The sequence below is a fragment of the Nicotiana sylvestris genome, chromosome 3, assembly GCF_000393655.2.
Source record: "Nicotiana sylvestris chromosome 3, ASM39365v2, whole genome shotgun sequence".
NCBI classification, from domain to species: Eukaryota; Viridiplantae; Streptophyta; class Magnoliopsida; order Solanales; family Solanaceae; genus Nicotiana; species Nicotiana sylvestris.
In genome coordinates, this window is record NC_091059.1 from 179,324,227 (window position 1) to 179,345,156 (window position 20,930).

At 38.0% G+C, this 20,930-nt stretch overlaps 2 protein-coding genes across 2 annotated transcripts; one reads left to right on the forward strand and one right to left on the reverse strand.

Annotated features, from left to right (window-relative positions):
* Window positions 1-1,771: 1,771 nt before the first annotated feature.
* LOC104243383 (two-component response regulator ARR6-like) lies at window positions 1,772-3,659 on the reverse strand. The gene is made up of 5 exons (XM_009798565.2): window positions 3,312-3,659; window positions 3,104-3,180; window positions 2,933-3,010; window positions 2,748-2,818; window positions 1,772-2,325 (listed from the first exon to the last, which is right to left on the reverse strand). The coding sequence occupies exons 1-5, from the start codon at window positions 3,409-3,411 to the stop codon at window positions 2,046-2,048; spliced, it is 606 nt and encodes a 201-aa protein (XP_009796867.1). The 5' UTR covers window positions 3,412-3,659; the 3' UTR covers window positions 1,772-2,045.
* A 5,430-nt stretch (window positions 3,660-9,089) lies between these two features.
* Window positions 9,090-9,995, forward strand: LOC138888429 (structural maintenance of chromosomes protein 3-like). Its single transcript, XM_070170293.1, has 2 exons — window positions 9,090-9,503; window positions 9,594-9,995. Exons 1-2 carry the CDS (start codon window positions 9,090-9,092, stop codon window positions 9,993-9,995), a joined length of 816 nt encoding a protein of 271 aa, XP_070026394.1.
* Window positions 9,996-20,930: the final 10,935 nt, after the last annotated feature.

Genomic DNA, 20,930 nt, shown 5'->3' on the forward strand with positions numbered 1-20,930 from the left:
TACCAATTTATCGTACTCCATTGTAAGCGGCAATTTAACATGACACCGTGGAGGTGAACTATACCTCACAGAGTTATTCTCCATTACAACCTCACCTCCCCCCCCCCCCAGTATAATGAAACCCTTATTTTTGGCTCTTCAGACATTATAAAAAAAATGTTTGATAACAAGAATAGAAGTATGAACGGAAGTTTGAAGGAAAGTTTTGAATGGATTTTCATAAAATCCTAACGCGTTTAAATAAGGCAAGTCCTAGCTCGGGGTGCAGATTTTTTTTTATGTAAAACGTAGTATAATACCGCGTTTTATGTATTTGAATTATTGTTATGTCAGTTATCCGCAGAACACTTATTGGTGGGCCCAAAAATAAAGTAAAACACAGTATTATACTACACTTTACAATAAAAAATGAATTATTTAATAAAACGCAGTATTATACTGCGCTTTACTTTAATGGAATATTTGGGTTGCTATTCTAATTTCTGTCCCTAAGACCTAAGATCAAACAAAATAGGCGAAATACATAAAGCGCCCCTTTAAGTTGTCCTCAACGATCAATTGTACTTTAATATATCGATTGCGAAGAAATAAATGCTTGACCATATTATTGTACTTAGCTTAGTAGAAAAGAAAAACATTAAAATTAATGATTTGAATTGAAAAAAAGTAAAATAATTTATTAATAAGATGTCAATTGAAGCTTGACATAATATATACAGTACTTCCTCGACGATATAAACGTGGAGAATATTAACTACATCAATGTTTAAGAGTAAACTTTCACATTTCAGAAAATATTTCATATTTTCTTCAAAAATAAAGAAAGAAAGGAAGGCTAGATTATAAACAAATCACTTTGGTCCAAGTACAAGAAACTTTTTGTACCGCTAATAAGACTTCGCTGCCAGGAATAGATTGTGGAATACTAGCAAAATCAAAACCTAAACATGCTTAATTCAGCCAAAATCTGTATTAATAAATTTTAATTCTAATGTTAAAGCTAGACCTACATTAATTCTTGATTGTACATAATCAACACAAATATGCTTGAGATATAATATCATTTAATTTATAAGAAAAAGAACTTTTAAGGCAGGATAGTTTTTCTACAAAAGTATTTTTCCTTTACTTTTCGCGGGTTGGGGAATATTTTGAAACCTTCACATCTGACCGTCACACGAAGCTGCTATCCTCGACCTATTGCCTATTAATGGAATGACAATCAACTCTAACGGAAAATTGAAAAAGGAAAGTTGGAAAAATGTTGAAGACAATAGTTAATTAAATAAATGTTGCCTCTTTAACAAAATTTGATGAAATGGTTATGAAACACTTCGATAAGGAAATACCATTTTTTAAAAGAATTTTTATTACATTTGGATCAAAAGAGGAGAAGAAGAAGAAGAAGAAAGAGTAGAGAAAATTGAACTCATAGCACTACGACTAACGCAACCAAACGACAAATACCAGAAGCTGAAAACAGTTATTTAAATGTATTGTGTAAATTTTCCTATGTAGAACCTCCACCAACAAAGAAGCTTCAATCGTTGACCTTTTGCCGATTAAAGAAAGCCAGTCAACTCAAATGGCAGTTTGGAAAGTAAAGTTGAATTATTTTTTTAAAATTTATTTTCTATTTCAGTTACATTGGAAGATGCCGAAAGAAAAAGAAGACAAACGATAAGAATCAATTCAAATGGTGAAAGTTGAAAAAGACCAGCCCAAGCGTAACTAAACAAACAAATGCAAGAAGAAAAAGAAAAAAAAGAAGTTGACAACAAGATTTGGTTGCTAAGAAGGCAATGTCATAGCGTTAAATGTCAATATCCCGGGTGGGTTTGTTACAAAAGAAACAAATAGGAGTAACAAATAGGAAATCATGTGAATTTACCAACTTTTTCTATAGAGCTCACTTCTCTTCCAAAAAAAGGCCCAAAATGGAGGTGCTAAACATGTACAACTATGAGATAGTATACACACAAAAGAAAGTTCATAATCATAGGGTGTCAAAAGATTATGTATCATAATTCATAACCTATCCTCTGTTACCCGATCTTGGGTTGCTTTGGTAGAGGCTGCTGAGATACTGATGCTGCTGAAGATTCTGGTTTTGATTGTATATCATGGCCTGTTACTAAAGAAGATGGCATTGATTGTGTCGATGAATCCTCATGAAATTTTCTCTTCCTTGAACTTCCTTCTTTGATCTTCTTCTCTGTTTCTTCGTTATCTCCCTCGCCTCTCAGTATGAAGTCTCTGAGACGCTTTACATCAGAGAGCTTAACAGGCTTCAGCAGAAATTCTTCAGCCCCTTCCTCCAAACATCTAGTAAGAAAACAAAATACTCAATTAGACCGTCCAAATTACAAAGGAAATTTTGTGCTAACTTGAAATCCACTGTCCATGAGAAATGCCAACAAAGTTTTCTTTAGCTAAAAGAGCACATACGTGAACAGTCAGTTGATATGTTCTTTTCAAGAGTGTAGATAAGAATATTTTCTTTTTCACCTTTTCATAGTTAGAACTTAGACAATAAGGCTCAACAGCCAAATATATGGTACTACAAAAAATTTTAGAAGCAACATATGGTCCCTTCTGAAATTAGAGAGTTGTTTTAGACCAATTTCTTCAATACAGTAAACCAAGTAACAATTGGTAAATGAATCCAGTTCAAGGGCACGTTAACAACATATATACTTGATCAAAACTATTACAAATAAACAAAAACTAGTGATGGATGTACCTACCTATCAATGCGAGGTAAAATCTTTTCCGATGACATAATAACAACGGGGATCTTGCTCAATGCCGATGATTCCTGCTCAATAATAAGGAAAGGTGTCATTCACCATTATTGATCTCAAGAAGCAACAACAGATAGGCCTAATATAAAGACATGACATGAAACAAACTAACCCCATCAACAACATACCTTAATTTTTTTGAGAAGTTCATATCCAGTCATCCCAGGCATAGAATAGTCTGTCAATATCAGATTTACCTTCAAACCCTGAAATCCAAAAAATTGCAAATTTCATTAATACAACGAATCACTAGTCACTAGAGTAAAAAGAAACAACAGCAGAAATGTGTTCATACTTACATCAATTCCCACAGAAGTCTTCTCTCCGTCTAAACCCAAATATTGCAGAGCTCTCCTTCCACTTTCCACCGCCGTAACTGCAAATGCAAAACACCACATTCTATGAATTTTTAACAAACAACTTATAATAAACATGTAGTAAAAGCAAATTTTTGGGCTGTCGATAACAAATACAGAGGCTATTGGAACTGTTGAAAAAAAAACCAACCTTTACAAGAAGAAATCTTCAGCAATCGCTCAATAACCTTCCTATCAACATGGCTATCATCCACAGCAAGAACATGCAACTCATTTGCCATTTTCTCCATTTCTATTACCAAAAATACAAATATTGGGTCTCTGTTTCAAAATAGAATCCAAGTAAGAAAAAGGTAGTAAAAGCGAATATTAAAAGGATGGTTCTATTTGGTCATGTGGGAGTAGTAGATATAGTAAAGGAAGAAATCTAGTAAAAGATTGAAGAAGAGATACTGAAAGATCTTAGCAAATCTACATCGCATTATCCCACTTGTCCCCTATTCTATCCCACGCTATTATTAAATTCGATTTTTCCTGTTGTTTCTTGAGAGTTGGGATTTGCTTTTAGTCCAAGGTAACAGACAAAACATACTGTTTACTTCTCTCCACTGTAACGTATCTCATTATACTAAGTAGTAATTCTTTTGTGACAGTACTGTCGTGCTTGTTTGTGGGGTCAGGTGCCATAAACACTGTTTGTGGTCACTAACTTTGACCCGTGTGTGGTCACTTCCTTTGACCATGCTGTTTTTCTTTTACTCAAAATAAAAAAGCCACGCAATAACCATAATAGGAAAGTTAAAATAATAGTAACCATTAATAGCCAGGTAAAAATAATACTTACTACTGTAATAAACATAAATAGGAGAGAATATTAAAGAAGAGAGGAGAGTTTCTTCTGAAAATTGAACGGCTTCAAGAACGTATTGTTTTCTTATTACTGCCTCTTTCATTCGATGAAACTCTATTTAATTAATCACGAGCTCTTAAAAAAAATTAAAAACTTGTCGTATTAAACATGTTATAACATAGCATCATTTTTTAAAAACAAATTTAAAAAATATAGAACTACGTAAAGTACTCCCTCCGTTCAACTTTACTCTTCTACTATTCTAAAGTACATTTTCATTTTTACTTATCCATTTTCGCATATCAAGAGAAAATAATTTATTTTTCCTGTTTTGATCTTAGCATTATTACTCATTCTAAATCGTTTTTCAAATCCATTAATAATATACACCAATTAATATGTGTATTATGAAAAAAATTATACACTTTATTTATTATTTCTTAAGGAATGCAAAATTTAATAGTGTACAAGTGAAAATGAACGGATGGAGTAATACAGAGAGAGTAAATGACTTCACATTATTTTTTAGCTTTAGTATTCATTGAACTTTAGGGTTGGATAAAGAAGTAATTAATTTTACAATATTAATTTCTCCTACTCAAAAATGGAATGCATTGAAACTCTAAAATTAAGGGGAAAATGTTATAGAACTAAAACACTTTTTTTTAATTATGTAGTATGTAAATTTAATTTTATATGAATGTTAATTTGCTCAAACAAATTATCCAAATATTTCATCATCCCCAATTTAATCCAATAATAAGGCCACTGATTATACAACGTTGCTAAAATATATACTACCTAGTATGGATCTTTTTTACAAGTATAGTTAATCATCTTAATCCAATAATCTGTTAGGTCAAGCTTTTCCAATCCTAGGAGAACTTTTCTTTTTAGAAGTATTTTTTTTCAAAGTTGACGGGTTTGGTCAAGCTTTTGAAAGGAAAAAAAAAAGCGCTTTTACGAAGAAGTAGCAACAGTTTTGAAAAGGCAGAAAAAATGAGCTTCTCTCCAAAAGCAATTTTGACTTTTGAGAAAAATATAATTACAAAAAGTTTTTTAAAAGCTTGGCCAAACACTAATTGTTGCTCAAAAGTACTTTCGTATATGGTTGAAATCGGGCTCATCTACTACATGACAGACCGGCTCGAACGTGAGGGATTGAAGATCGACTCTGAGTCCTATCGAACCAGACACGAGGTCAGAATGTCTTTCCTCGAGAACATTGAGTTCATGACCCCGAACGAGTTCGAGGAAACATTGACCGACAGAAGACCGAAAAAATGGAAAGCCGAAATATCCGTGATCGGTCAGGTATTATGGCGGGAATCTCGGCACTTATCAATAAGGAACCGACAAATTAGCAAATCAGGATATTTTTACCTTTTATAGAATTGTACCTAATATAGGACTTCCCTACTATAAAAAGGGTGTCTAATTACTTGTAAAGTACATTGTAACATGTGTCTCTAAGTAGTATACTATTATTTTCTTTCTGTAAGCTACTTTTCTTCTATATCTCGATATCATTTGAATTGCATCCAGTTCAAGTGTGACTGACTTGTAAAGGCTATAACTATTCAAGTTGTGCGTTTTGAATCTACTTTTTCATACTTTATTTCAATTACAACTTAATTTATCGTTTTGTATCAATTTAATTCACATATCTTTAAAACCACTTACAAATTCAATTGTTATTCGATTATAAGGGTAAACGGTTTGGCGCCCATCGTGGGGCTAAGGATAATAGTAATTATTTGATACAAATTTTCATAACACATACTATTTTACACTTGTTCTTTGAAGTGTCTCTGATTTCAGGTTTAAGCTTAAAATGTTAATCTCGCAATTAGCACCCCTACCTGTTAACAATGAGTCCAATCACTATGATGAAAATAACAACATAGCGCCCGGTAACGAAGTATCGCCTGTTGATCCTGTCGGAATTCCAGTTACGGACCTGTTGGACGCTAACTCGCATGTGCTTATCGACACAAACTTGCCTACTGAACCCGAGAATAGCATCTGTGGTGGAGCCCAATTGACAACGCAGAATTCTCAAAATAATATAGGAGATGGAATCAATCTACGGATGATCTTCGAAATGTTACAGGCTCAACATGCGGTGATAGCTCAGTTACAAAACCAAAGCCACACACTGAGCAGAATTGAACCCGATCCATCTCAGGAAATCGCCCGCAGGTAAGAACCGTCATCGAATGAAACGAGTCCAGTACCAACCTCAAGATCATAAAAATGCTCGAGGAGCAGATGAAACGGATAGAATGTTTGATCCGGCAATCTTAGAGATGGTAGGTATGAGGCAAGTTCTGGAGATGGTAGAATTTCAGTAATGGGAGCATTTGTTTCAAGAGGATATGCCTAAGGTGTACGAAGATATGATACAAAATATCTACGCATCTTTCTTCACTATTGAGGGGGATAACATTTGTGTGCTAGTAAATGGAGTAGACATTGTGCTTGACGCTTCAGCATTGGGGAAGATTCTCCAAATTCCATGTGAAGGGACGTCCTCAGTCAATGGTGCCTGTGGTGCTAACTTTAGGAGAGCTATCATGAAAGAGCAAGCAGTTCAGCAGAGAGAACAGGTGCATAAGAATGTACTACTTCCTGAGTATCAGCTTCTCTTTGAGCTGGTCAATAAGGTGTTTTTGCCTCGTGCTGAGAGGCGGTCTATAGCTACAAAGTCTGATCTGGTCTTAATGGAGGCTCTTGATGAATTTATCTCAATCAATATCCCATCAATCATGATAGACCATATGCAAAAGGTGGCAAACTTTAAAGGTGGCAATCATGGGCTTCCATATGGCTTTCTCCTCACTCGAGTGTTTGAGTTCTACAAGGTTCCTTTGGCTAATCCCAAAGTGGGCACACGCAAGCAAACCTTCTCCAAAACCACTCTGGAAGAATGTGAGTGTGTAGAAAAGGTTGGTGGAAGCATCTCGACCATTTCTTAGCTGATCAATGCTCAAAATGTTACTTCAGAAGAGATCAGGAGATTGAGGGCTCAAATGCCATACTAGAAACTCAGCTCAATCAAGCTGTTAGAGGACCTGGTTCCATTAATTCCACAAATAAAGAAGTTGTCTGCTTGACAAAGGAAAATGATGAGCTTCGCACAAAACTGCTTGAAGAGCAGCTGTCTACAAATGCCCGTCTGGACCTGGTTCTCAAAACCCTTGTTGCTTCTCTCTCTAAGTCTCCTTCTTCTAGTGTCCTTTAGAAACCTCTTAGTGACCAGTTATCTACTATTATGATGTTTTGTGGCTGATGTTTCTATTTTTGTTTGTCTTTTTGCTGATGGCATATTGGACTTCACCATTACTGCTCCTGTTTTGCTCAGACCATTGTTCATATCAATGAAACAACTCTTCTATTTGCTTGTACAATGTTGTTTTCCTTTGGCTTCTCTTTTCTGTCATGTTGTGTGTACATATGCGGCATGAGTTGGATGTGTTAGACTTCTTTATGATATTTGCCTGCTTGTGTATTTTTAATGATGCCAAAAGGGAAAGTATAGTATTGAATGCAATGGAAATTGATTGAAACGGAGGATCTGATTAAGGGGGAATCAAAAGCAAAAGGTCAGGGGGAATTTGTGAAGTTCCTGTTACCTCATGGGTAAATCAAAAGCAAAAGGTGTTCCTGTTACCTCATCTGGTTATTTTTGTTCTAAATAAACATTATCAATGCCTAAGTTTGTTATCATCGAAAAGGGGGAAATTGATGAGCTTTTAATGTTCGTGCCTTATATTTTGATGATCTAACAAACTTACTATTAAGAACCAGATAGGAAACCTGACACACTTGGTATACATTTCAAGTGAACGAAGCCCAGCCTGAACTCCAGCTAATGTGAACTGCTGCAAACAAAGGTAAAAGAAGAACAAGACAAGGACCTGATCCCTTGGTGTTCTTTGACAGAAGTACAAGTCAACTATACAACTGGAAAGCAACTGCAGAAAGTGACTGCCTGCAACTGTACATGCGACAGTGCAGCAGACAGTGCATCAGACAGTGCAGCAGTCACTTCCCATTGGGAAGAAATTTGTACCAACCAAGAATTGACATCATCCTTGTGATGTCTTTGGTAGTATAACAATATGGTGCAAGGCACAAGATACTTACTTGAGCATTTAGTGATATTCTCTCAAGCATTAAACAGTTGATCCAGCATTGAAGAACAAGAAGACAACTCCGCTAAAGGATAAGTTTCACAATGAGTCTGTGTATCCGTAGTTGAGTTGTAATCTTGTTATTTGTTCTTTGTTGTAACTCCTATCTTGCTTTCTTAGAAGTTGTATTTTAGGAAACACAAAATCACAAACCTTCTAAGTTTGTATTGTGACTAGAGTTAGTCATAAGTTAAAGTCTTTGTAACTAGTGAGTGACAAAGTTACTTGTGGTAAGTGTATCACAAGTTAGTTGAGCTGAAGTCTTTGTAATAGAGTCATTACAAAGTGGCTTGTAATAGTGTGATTACAAGTTAGTGAAGTTGAAAGACTACAAGTGTAGGTCGTGGTTTTTGTCCCCTTAAGTGGGATTTTTCCTCATAAAAATCCTGTCTCTCTCTTACTTACTGCTTCATTAGATTTTCAGTGGAAACTCATATAGGACCAGGCACTCTATAGTTTGGTGGACTCATATAAACTAACAATTGATATCAGAGCAGGTTCTTTCTAAAAGGTTAACACCTAAAAGGATCTCAATGGCTGCTCCACCCAACTTTGAGGAAGGACAATCAACCTACAGACCTCCTAGATTCAATGGTCAGTACTACGGCTAGTAGAAGACTCGTATGCATGATTTTATAATGGCTGAAGACTCAGAACTGTGGGACGTCATTTGTAATGGTCCACATGTTCCTACGAAGAAGCTTGGATAAACTGGACCAATGGTACCGAAAGACAGAAAAGAGTACAGTTATATTGATAGAAAAGCTGTAAAAAAGAACTATTGTGCCAAGAAAATCTTGGTATGTGGTATAGGACCTGTGAGTTCAACAGAATCTCAGCTTGTGAATTTGCCAAAGAAATATGGGAAGCATTGCAAACCGCACACGAAGGAACTACTCAAGTTAAATAGTCCAAGATTGACATGCTCACCACTGAGTATGAGCTCTTCAGGATGAAGGATGATGAGTATATACAAGATATGTACACTAGATTCACATCCATCATAAATGAGCTTCATTCATTTGGAGATGTTATGCCCAGAAACAAGCTTATAAGCAAAATTCTCAGTGTTCTACCTAGCTCTTGGGAGAGTAAGGTGAATGCCATCACTGAAGCTAAAAATTTACAAACTTTAACCATGGATGAGTTTATTGGAAATCTGAAGACATACGAGATGAAAAGAAAGAAAGATAGTGAAAGGAGAGAGCCCAAGAAGCAAAATAACCTGGTGCTCAAGGCTGAAAAAAGTGACTCAAGTGAAAAATATAATGATATGGCCTATCTTACTAAAAGGTTTCAAAAGATGGTTCGAAGAAATGGTGGTATACCAAAGAGGGTCAGTTCAAGTAAGGCAAGGAACAATGATCATTGTCACAAGTGCGGAACACCAAGGCATTTCATCAAAGACTGTCCACTTCTGAAATAGAAGCAATACAAACAAAACCCTAACAAAGTAGCAAAAAGGAACTCGGTTCCAGACAAACGATTCAGTCAAAAAAGTGCAACTGACAATATTGTGAAGCAAGCCCTTGCTGCTTGGGGAGACTCCTCCAGTAAATTAAAAGGGGAACCAGATGCAGAAAACAGCTCCATGATGGCAGTGGAAACTGAAGCAACGAAATATGACTCATTGTTTGCGTTGATGGCTCAATCTGATGATGAAGAAGAAGATGAAAATGATGAAGTAAATTTCAGGGATGTTCAGAGAAATATGAAGTCCTACTCTTCTAAGAAATTAAGGTCATTAGCAAATGTTCTAATTGATGCATATTATAGCCTTATTAATGATAAGGCGATCTTGACCGTAAAGTTAGGAGATGCTGAATAATCTAGAGATGATCTGGTGATCTGTATAGTGGATCTAAATGAGACCATAGCTAATCTTGAAAAGGAAAAGAAAGCTTTGAATAAAAAAATAAATAGTGTAGAAAATGAGAGAGATGACTTGATGGTAGTGGTTGTTGATTTGAAGGAAACTATAGAAGGATTTAGCAAAGAGAAGCACACTCTAGAAGAGAAAATTGCAGCTACTGAGCAAGAGAAAGATGATTTTTTTTGTGATAATCATTGACTTAGAGGAAACTATTGAGAGACTCAAATCAGAAATTAGGCATGCAAGTACTGAGAAAGGGAAAGAAGTAGTCAGTGAGTCACACATCAAGCTTGAAAGGGAATTAAATGATGTTAAAACTAGTCTATGTGGTGAACTTGAGAAAAATAGGCAGCTTCAAGCTGAACTGAAGAAAGTAAAAATTGATCTTGAGAAATCTCTCAAGTGGACCTGGTCCTCAGATGCTGTCACTACCATGTACTTCAACAATAGTGGAAACAGGGAGGGAATCGGGTTTCAAAAGGAGAAAACTCCTTACAACCCTCATAGCAAGTATGTCACAGTTCCTGACAACTGGCTTTGTACTTACTGTGGGAACAATAGGCACTTCAAAGAAAATTGCCAGGTCAGGATTCAATCTGTTTAGAAAAATAAATCGTTTACTGAAAAAGTGACTACTAAAGAGGGACCAGGTACCACTCGCAAGAAATGAATATTGCCTGCATGGACTAGAAAAGCTCTTATTCATTTCTTTTCTCATAACAAGGGACCCAAACTAGTTTGGGTTCCTAAATCTAACCCATAATTTATATGTGCAAGGAATAGTAAGAGGAAGCGGACTACAATGGTTCATGAATAATGAATGCTAAAAGCACATGACTGGAAACTCCATGGAGTGTCTCTTACGGAAAGCCCTGCGGGAAAGGGAATGTATCCTTTGGAAATAAAAAAAGGAGGGTACATTCTCGGTATTGAAAATTTAGAAAGTCTCTTTCACACTCGATTGAGAACGTGTACTATGTGGATTGCCTGAAGTATAGTCTCTTGAGTATTGTTCAAATCTGTGATAAAGGGGAACAAAGTAGAGTTCTAATCAAAAGTGCGCACAGTTACCAATCTGGTAACTAATGAAGTGGTCTTAGTAGCCAAAAGATACAAAAAACATCTTTGTCGCTGACTGTTAAATCTCTACAAGCTGGTGATTTAAGCTGCTTGAAGGTAGTTGATAATGATGCAGAACTTTGGCATAAAAAATTGGGATATGCAAACTTCTCACTTCTGAATGAACTAATTCAAAAGGACCTTGTTCGTAGGGTGCTAAATTCAAGATCCACCTGGAAACTGTTTCTTAGAACAAAAAAAATACTTTTGAGGTATTTGCGACATTTGTCAAGAAGATCCAAGTGAAGATGGAACTGAAGGAAGCACGTATCGGATCTTACCACGTGACAGAATCTGTCAACGCCAAATCTGATGAGTCTTGTAATGAAAATGGGATCACTCACAACTTCTCAACACCAAAGACTCCACAGCTAAATGGTGTTGTTGAAAGGAAGAACAGAACTCTAGAAGACACGTCATGGGCAATGCTCATCGACAAGGGAATCGCCAAAATTCTGGGCAGAAGCAATAAACACTGCTTACGACTTGGTGAACAGGTGTATGATCAGGTCCCTCCTAAACAAAACCCCCCATAAGATGTTCAATGGAAGAAATACAAAAGATAATTCATCTGAGAATCTTTGGGTGCAAACTCTATGATCTCAACAACGGGAAGGACCAGCTTGGGAAGTTTGATGCAAAAATGGTGAAGGAATATTTCTGAGATATTCCTCTTAAAGTAAAGTCTACAAAGTATGCAACAAAAGGACACAATGTATGGAAGAAAGTGGTCATGAGCTATTTAACAAGACTTCTTCTTCTAACAAGGGAGAAAACAGTGATGCTCAAGATAATGAACCACTTTTGGCTCCTGGGGAAATATATGATGTTTCAAATGGCAAGGGAAATATGATGAGTCAGATGAAGGAGACAGGTAAAGATAATGCAACATGTTCTTTCACTTCTCAAGAGGAACCTGGTACTTCAATTATTATCAACTGAAGCTGAAGAAAGAGTTGGAGATGTAGTGTTAGAGACTCCACAAGTAGGAGAACAAGGAGTGCAGGGAAATCCACTTAATTTACTCAGTTCCTCTACTAATCAAAGTTTCAGTTCCTATGAGGAAATGCATCACTTTGAAGGAAACAAAGTTATCTGGTGGGCAAAAAAAGCACATCTAGAATGACTCATTGTATTGGATCATGCTTGATCTCATGGGGTATGAGGAAATACAACCCAGTGGTTCTCTCAACAGCTGAAGCAGACACTTTTAGCATGGAAAAGGACCCAGTCCAGCAAGAGGACCAAACTCGTTGATGTCAAATACATTTGTCTAAGAAATAATGTGAAAAGGGGACTTAACTGTATGAGATTTTACCGCACAAGAACATCAAATTGCAGATATCTTCACCAAAGGAATTGAGCGAGGAACATTTTGAAAGAAACAGGGTGAAGCTGGGGCTTTTGAAGCTTAATTGAGAAAGTGATACCTCATCAATTGGCTATGAAAATCTCATTCAGGTAAAACTAGTTAAAGTGTTTTCTGGCCAAGCCTAACTCACATCGATACTGTTATAGGTAAACACGCATGACGATCATAGAAGCTAAAGGTACAATGATGAACTGTAAAAGAAGAGTTGCTAAAATCTTTTTCAAAAACCGTTCAGGAATCAGGTTCATGTATCACAGGTTAATAGTAATGTGTTGTCTTTGCATGCTTTCTCAAAAAGGTTAACAAAATTAATTCAACTGCCACATCATCTGACTTTTTAAAGTCTATATGTCACGTCTTGTCTTTCAAATACCTTCACCTCCTCTGCACGATAACGTTTTCTCACAAACCTACCGCCGTTTTTAAGACCTTTCAGAACCCGTTTCTCTCTCTCTCTCTTCACATCATTAGCCCTTCTTCTAATAAAGCTCTCTTTCTCCCTCACAGCAAGTCATGAACCTTGATCTCCTTTGTATCTCTATGATCCTATCTTAACTTCTCTCTCACTCAGCTTCCCTACCAAATCCTCTTACAATGGCAATCGAACAATTGCTTCCCTCTCCCACCATTAACACCACTCATATTTCCTTATCATCCTTAAAGTCATCTCCAGAAATTCACTCTTCCACTTTTCCCAATGCTACTGCACTCATACCTGTTTCCTTCTTATTTCCTACTATTTTTCCTTTCTGTCAAACTCTGTCTCCTTTCCATGTGTTGAAAACCCCATGTCTCCTCCTTCTTCTGATCTCACCAAAGAACACTCAGGAAGTGTTACCTCTCAGGTGTCAGAGGTCTCTGAGGATGATCCTGATCAGTATCTGAACTCCTCCATTTTATACTCAGTTTCTCTTACAAAGTCACCAAAAAAGGAAGCAGCGCACAATATCATGGTTATTCTTACTGAGAGTCTTTTGAATGAAGGAGCCTATCTCTTGTCTGAGTATCAAGGGGAAGAACTCCATTCCTAGGCAATGAAAGAACCATGGTACTCTTCGAGTCTCCAGTCCATGAAACAGTCAAAGAAAAGCCTGTTGGAGGACCTAATTCTCTTCCAGTTAAATCAACTCAGGAACCTCTTATTTATCCTAAGCCTTTAGAATCCTCTTCAAGTCACCCACTACCAGGTTGCAGCAGAAAGAGACTTTCGAGTCTACTTTGCAGAAAGGTAAGAGGAGTGTTAAGACAAAGAAGAAGATGTTGATGAAACAAGGGGAATTTGTGACTAACAAAAGCATTCCAGTGACTGAAGTTGACAAAGATGCTCTAGAGGAACCCAGTTCCTTAGTAAAACGATCTTCAAAAACCCAAAAGTCTATGGATGGAGCTTCCGATGAAGCTATTAAAAATAAAATGGAACATCCGTGAAGGGTATCAGTAAGTCTAAGAAGAGTATAGTTGAGCAAGCTATGTTTGAAGGAGATACTGTAGGGTTTGTAAGGTAGAAAGGGAAGTCTATTGAAGGATCTAGAAAACAAAAACTGTAAACTATAGGGGAACCTGGTTTTCTGAAGACCATACCTAGTGACAGTGGTCTTTGGCAGGAGTGATTAAGAACTCAGAAAGTCTTGTAGGGTCGTATGTTTGATCCGGCAATCTTAGAGATGGCAAGTATGAGGCAAGTTCTAGAGATGATGGAATTTCAGCAATGAGAGCATTTGTTTCAGGAGGATATACCTAAGGTGTAAGAAGATGCGGTACAAAATTTCTACGCATCTCTCTTCACTATTGAGGGGGATCACATTTGTGCGCTAGTAAATGGAGTAGACATTGTGCTTGACGCTTCAGCATTGGGGACGGTTCTCCAAATTCCATGTGAAGGGATGTCCTCAGTCAAGGGTGTCTGTGGTGCCAACTTTAGGAGAGCTATCATGAAAGAGCAAGTAGTTTAGCAAGGGGAACAGGTGCATAAGAAGGTACTACTTCCTAAGTATCAGCTTCCCTTTGATCTGGTCAATAAGGTATTTTTACCTCGTGCTGAGAGGCGGTCTATCGCTACAAAGTCTGATATGGTCTTAATGGAGGCTCTTAATGAGTTTGTCCCGACCAATCTACCAGCAATCATGATAGACCATATGCAAAAGGTGGCAAACTTTAAAGGTGGCAATCGCGGGCTTCCATATGACTTTCTCCTCACTCGAGTGTTTGAGTTCTACAAGGTTCCTTTGGCTAATCCCAAAGTGGGTAAATGCAAGCAACCTTCTCCAAAACCACTATAGAAGAGTGTGAGTGTGTAAAAAAGGTTGGTAGAAGCATCTCGACCATTTCTCAGCTAATCAATGCTTAAAATGATGCCTAAGAAGAGATCAAGAGATTGAGGGCTCAGAATGCCATACTAGAAACTCAGCTCAGTCAAGCTGTTAGAGGACCTGGTTCCGTTAATTTCACAAATGAAGAAGTTTCTCGCTTGAAAAAATAAAATGATGAGCTTCGTGCAAAACTGCTTGAAGAGCAGCTGTCTGCAAATGCCCATTTGGACCTGGTTCTCAAAACCCTTGCTGCTTCTCTCTCCAAGTCTCCATCTTCTAGTGTCCCTTAGAAACCTCTTGGTGACCAGTTGTCTTCTGTTATGATGTTTTGTGGCTATTGTTTATATTTTTGTTTGTCTTTTTGCTGATAGCATGTTAGACTTCACCATTACTGCTCCTGTTTTGCTCAATCCATTGTTTATATCAATGAAACAACTTTTCTTTTTGCTTGTACAATGTTGTTTTCATTTGGCTTCTCTTTTCTGTCATGTTGTGTGCACATATGTGGCATGTGTTGGCTGTGTTAAACTTCTTTATGTTGTTTGCCTACTTATGTATATTTAATGATACCAAAAGGGGGAAGTATAGTATTAAATGTAATGGAAATTGATTGAAATAGAGAATCTGATTTAAGGGGGAATCAAAAGCAAAAGGTCAGGGGGAACTTGTGAAGTTCTTGTTACCTCATGGGGGAATCAAAAGCAAAAGGTGTTCCTCTTACCTCATCTGGTTATTTTTGCTCTAAATAAGCATTATCAATGCCTAAGTTTGTTAACATCAAAAAGAGGGAAATTCATGAGCTTTTAATATCCCTGCCTTATGTTTTGATTATCTAACAAACTTACTGTTAAGAACCAGATAGGGAACCTGACACACTTGGTACACATTTCAAATGAACGAAGTCCATCCTCAACTCCAGCTAATGTGAACTGCTGCAAACAAAGAGAAAAGAGGAACAAGACAGGGACCTGATCCCTTGGTGTTCTCTAACAGAAGTACAAGTCAACTATACAGCTGGAAAGCAACTGCAGAAAGTGACTGCCTGCAACTGTACATGCGACAGTGCAGCAGACAGTGCATCAGACAGTGCAGCAGTCACTTCCCATTAGGAAGAGATTTGTACCAACCAAGAATTGACATCATCCTTGTGATATCTTTGGTAGTATAACAATATGGTGCAAGGCACAAGATACTCACTTGAGCATTTAGTGATATTCTCTCAAGCATTAAAGAGTTGATCCAACATTGAAGTCACTAGTGTGTCAAGAACAAGAAGACAACTCCACTAAAGGATCAGTTTCACAATAAGTCTATGTGTATCCATAGTTGAGTTGTAATCTTGTTATTTGTTCTTCATTGTAACTCCTATCTTGCTTTCTTAGAAGCTGTGTTTTAAGAAACCCAAAATCACAAACCTTCTAAGTTTGTGTTGTGACTAGAGTTAGTCATAAGTTAAAGTCTTTGTAACTAATGAATGACAAAGTGGCTTGTGGTAAGTGTATCACAAGTTAGTTGAGCTGAAGTCTTTGTAATAGAGTCATTACAAAGTGGATTGTAATAGTGTGATTACAAGTTAGTGAAGTTGAAAGCCTACAAGTGTAGGTCGTGGTTTTTGTCCCCTTGAGTGAGATTTTTTCACGTAAAAATCCCGTGTCTCTCTTACTTACTGCTTCATTAGTATTTTCAGTGAAAACTCATATAGGACCATGCACTATATAGTTTGGTTGACTCATATAAACTAACAGTTAGACCCATAGACATAGTCCAGAGAGGTATCGATCGTGAATCAAGGTCGAACAAGGATTGATAACAGCCATATAATGGGGATCGAAGAAGCAGCAGATCCGGACGGAGTTCTAAGCGAAATGAAAGGAGAAATGACCAAGGCTAGAGCAGCCAGGGACTCATGAGCAAGAACGGTTTCGACAGGCCTATCAAACCTAAAGAATCACCAAGGTTATCGGAATATAACTTTAATGTTGATGTTGCTGCCATCGTATCAGTTGTCGGACGCATCAAAGACACCAAATATCCTCGACCTCTACAATTCGACCCAGCCAAAGGGATCCAAACCAGATGTGCAAATATCATGGCACTCACAACCACAAAACAGAGGATTGCCGACAGTTGAGGGAGTAGGTAGCCCGGTTATTCAACAACGGACATCTTCGAGAAATCCTGAGTGACCGAGCCAAGAATCATTTCAGAAATAAGGATTCTAATAAATAGACTAAATAAGAAGAACCTCAACACATCATTAACATGATCATCGATGGGGTCGATATTCATCAAGGGCTTTATGTTGAAGTACACCAAAGTATCGATCACAAGGGAAAAACAGACTCGAGATTACATACCAGAAGGAACTTTGTCTTTCAATGAAGAAGACGTAGATGGGATCGTGCAGCCCCGCAACGATTCACTGGTAATATCTTTACTCATAAATAATCTCGAGTTAAGCGTGTGTTAATTGATCCAGGTAGCTCGGCCAACATCATCCGATCGAGGGTCGTAAAATAGCTTGGCCTACAATATCAATCGTGTCTGCAGTTCGAGTTCTAAATAGATTCAACAAGGCATATGAAACCATTAAGGAAAATATAACATTACTAGTGAATGCCGCCGAGACCATCTAGGAAACTAAGTTTTATGTGATCGAAGGAGACATGAGGTATAACGCCCTGTTCGTGAGGCCATGGATCCACAACATGAGGGTAATGCCCTCGACTCTTCACCAAGTGTTAAAGTTCCCAATGCCAGTAGGGATTAAAATAGTCTACTGGGAGCAACCAGCCTCAAAGGAAATGTTTGCAGTCGAAGAAGTGATTCCGATATCAACACTCGCAACATCGAAGAAACCATGTGGAAATCATTTAGGCGCCGAATCATTGGTTCGAAAGGTAATCAGAGTTGATTACTACTGGATCAACCTGGAGAAGGACACAAAGGAGTTCATAATATGAAGAGTGCAAAACACATGCTCCAACAATCCACCAACCCAGGGAGATTCTGTATTCGATTTTGTCACCATGGTCGTTTATAAAGTAGGGAATGGACATCGTTGGCCCTCTTCCATGGGCACCCGGTAGTATTAAATTTATTTTATTTATGACTGACTATATTTCTAAGTGGGTGGAAGCCCAAGCATATGAAAAGGTCAGGGAGAAGGAAGTCACCGATTTCATTTGGGACCACATCATATGTCGGTTCAGAATCCCGTACGAAATCGTGTGCGACAATAGGAGATAATTTATCGGTAGCAAAGTGACCAAGTTTCTCGAAGAACATAAGATCAAAAGGATCTTATCAACAACTTATCACCCTAGTGGGAACGTACAAGCAGAATCGACCAACAAAAGCACACTCCAAAACCTCAAAAAGAGGTTAACCGATGCCAAAGGAAAATGGAAGGAAATTCTACCCAAAGTCCTATGGGCATACTATACGACCTCGAAGTCCAGTATCGGGGCCACCCTGTTCTCATTGGTTTACGGCGCCGAAACTCTAATACCGGTCGAAGACGGACAACCAAGCATTAAATTCCGATATGCGACTAAGTAATCGAATGATGAGGCCATGAGTACGAGCCTAGAACTATTAGATGAAAGGTGCGTAGCCGCCCTTGTCCGGTTGGCCGCCCAAAAATAGCGGATTGAGAGATACGACAATCAAAGGGACAACCTCTAACACTTTAATATTGTGGACTTAATACTAAGAAAGGTCACATTGAACACCCAAAACTCGAACGAATGAAAGTTGGGCCCGAACTGGGAAAGGTCGTACCAAATTCTCGAGATCACCGGAAAGGGATCGTATAAACTCGGGGCAATGAATGTTGAACGACTACTGAATAACTAGAACATAACTCACTTAAAGCGATACTATTGCTAAGGTACGACCCCATTTATTCCTTTTTGCTTATTTTTGAACTAACACTTTCTGGTAACCAGTAAGGAGTGGTATAGATTTTAGGCCTGGAATGTCACGCCCCAACCTCGGGAGGCGCGACCAGCGCTCAGTCGAGCAGCCCCCAACTGAGCAAGCCTTATCAAACACTTCCTACCCAACTCGATACGAATAAGGAAACCATGCTTTCATTTATTTATTTAGACGAGGAAAGAGGGTGCATTCTACAATGTTAGCTCATTTTAAATCACAACATTAAATCGTCGATAAGTTCCAAGATTCCATACAAATACATTTTAGCAAAGCGAGAATTTGTATGACATCATAGTTCGTAGACCCATCCAACACCCGTACATAACCCACACATATGTCTACGGAGCCTCTAAGGATGTAAAATACAAGTATGACAATGTCGGCAACAAGGCCCCTGCTATACCTCAAAAGTAGAAGTCTACAACAAAGGATGTGCAGTATAACCCCTTGAAGGAAAAAAGGGGCTCACCAAGACTTCGAGAAGAAGGTACTCCGCTACGCGCGATCCACACTATCTGCAATGGAGCCACCTACATTCATTTAAAAATGTAGTGCCCCTGGCAAAAGGGACGTTAGTACCATGGAACAGTACTAGTATGTATAACTAAGCACCATCTAGTTAGAAAGAACTTTCATACAAGAATAAGAAATCACAAGTATAACTCAAAACCTTAAACGATCACCACATTATCAAATAAAAGAATCGTACAACTTCCACATCCTTTTTACATAACTTTTAGTTTGGGCCATTTCACAGTATTCATCATTATTCACAATACCACCACTATCGTGAGCGAAGTTCGATCTTGACCCGATCGGCTAGGTCGCCTCATTTGAGGCATACATTTCAATCACAGTCTCATTTTCCTTTCCAGAATTCATTCACAATACCACCGCTATCTTGAGCGGAGTCCAATCTTGGCCCGATCGGCTAGGCCGCCTTCCAAGGCATTGTTCCCTTCGCACTAATCACTTTGTTTCACATATATCATTTTACAGGCACTTGGGGCCACAACTTATCACATTATCCTTGGTACTAGGCCACATTTTTACATCGTTCCCACATTCAATATTAGCTTTGCCATTTAGGACAGTAGGTGCACACAAGAGCAAATTGTAAGCGTAGATAAGGCTTCCCGTAGGTGGCACAACAATGCAACTTCAATCAAAATTTAAAGTCCAAGTATTTCAATACATAATTCATATCCTTGCCCTTTTCAAGTTATCAAGACAGCACGTTGATCATGTTGAGATACATCTTTCACGCATATACAGTTACAACATCAATTCATGTAAAATAACAAGCAATGCAATAATTCAGCTTTAATCTTACCATATTCACACAAACGCCGATGAAGCTCAATTTCTAAAAGACGAGGTTTTATCCATACATACCTCAACCGAGCTTTCCTTAATTCTATAACGTTCCGGAATGTTCGCACTTCAATCTATTTAAGCAATATAGCACAATTTAACTCATTATCAAGAAAAGATCATAACTAAGCTCTCTTGAGCATTTTACCGAGCATTTAGTGTTCATTAAGTCCTTATGATTCTTTTATGCAAGATTATACTAGCCCATTACCCATGCCTCTTTTTTTTAATTCCTCATACTCTTCAAGAACACATGCATGCAATGTAATCTCCCTTATCCCCATGAATTACCTCACTAATGACCCTTTGTAGATATGTGTAAAAATGAGTGCTGAGGTGATGAAGCCTTACCTCTTGGGATGAAGGTTTAGGTCCCTCACTTGATTATCTTCAATGATTTAACAAGAATTCATAGAGTAATTTTGATGGGAAGCGCTTCCCCTCTCTTAGACCCCTCTCTCTCTCACTCTAAAAGTGTCAGGAAATAGGCTCAAATGAGCTATTGCACAGGATATAACAACAGGGGGTCGGGTTTAAAATTTAGAAAACTGGAGCCCCGACTCAGATCTGCGATCGCATTTGCGATCGCAAAGTGGACATGCGGCCCGCATAATGGACCGCAAAAGTGCTCCCCAAAACCTGAACACACTTCCTGGGTATGCGGCAGAAATGCAGTCCGCATACCCGTTCTGCGGTGGCATAATGCACCGCAAAACTGCCCCTTTCAAAATCCCAAGGGAATTATGCGACGACTTTGCGACCCACATATCGATTATG

What these genes read in the sequence shown, in the direction of transcription:
- LOC138888429 (XM_070170293.1), top strand. Translation starts at nt 9,090, where the DNA reads ATGCTCACCACTGAGTATGAGCTCTTCAGGATGAAGGATGATGAGTAT. An exon ending in ATGGTGGTATACCAAAGAGG is followed by an intron (nt 9,504 to 9,593) that starts GTCAGTTCAAGT and finishes CTTCTGAAATAG; the next exon opens with AAGCAATACAAACAAAACCC.
- LOC104243383 (XM_009798565.2), bottom strand. Translation starts at nt 3,411, where the DNA reads ATGGAGAAAATGGCAAATGAGTTGCATGTTCTTGCTGTGGATGATAGC. An exon ending in AACTTCTCAAAAAAATTAAG is followed by an intron (nt 2,819 to 2,932) that starts GTATGTTGTTGA and finishes ATTATTGAGCAG; the next exon opens with GAATCATCGGCATTGAGCAA. An exon ending in ATTTTACCTCGCATTGATAG is followed by an intron (nt 2,326 to 2,747) that starts GTAGGTACATCC and finishes TTTTCTTACTAG; the next exon opens with ATGTTTGGAGGAAGGGGCTG.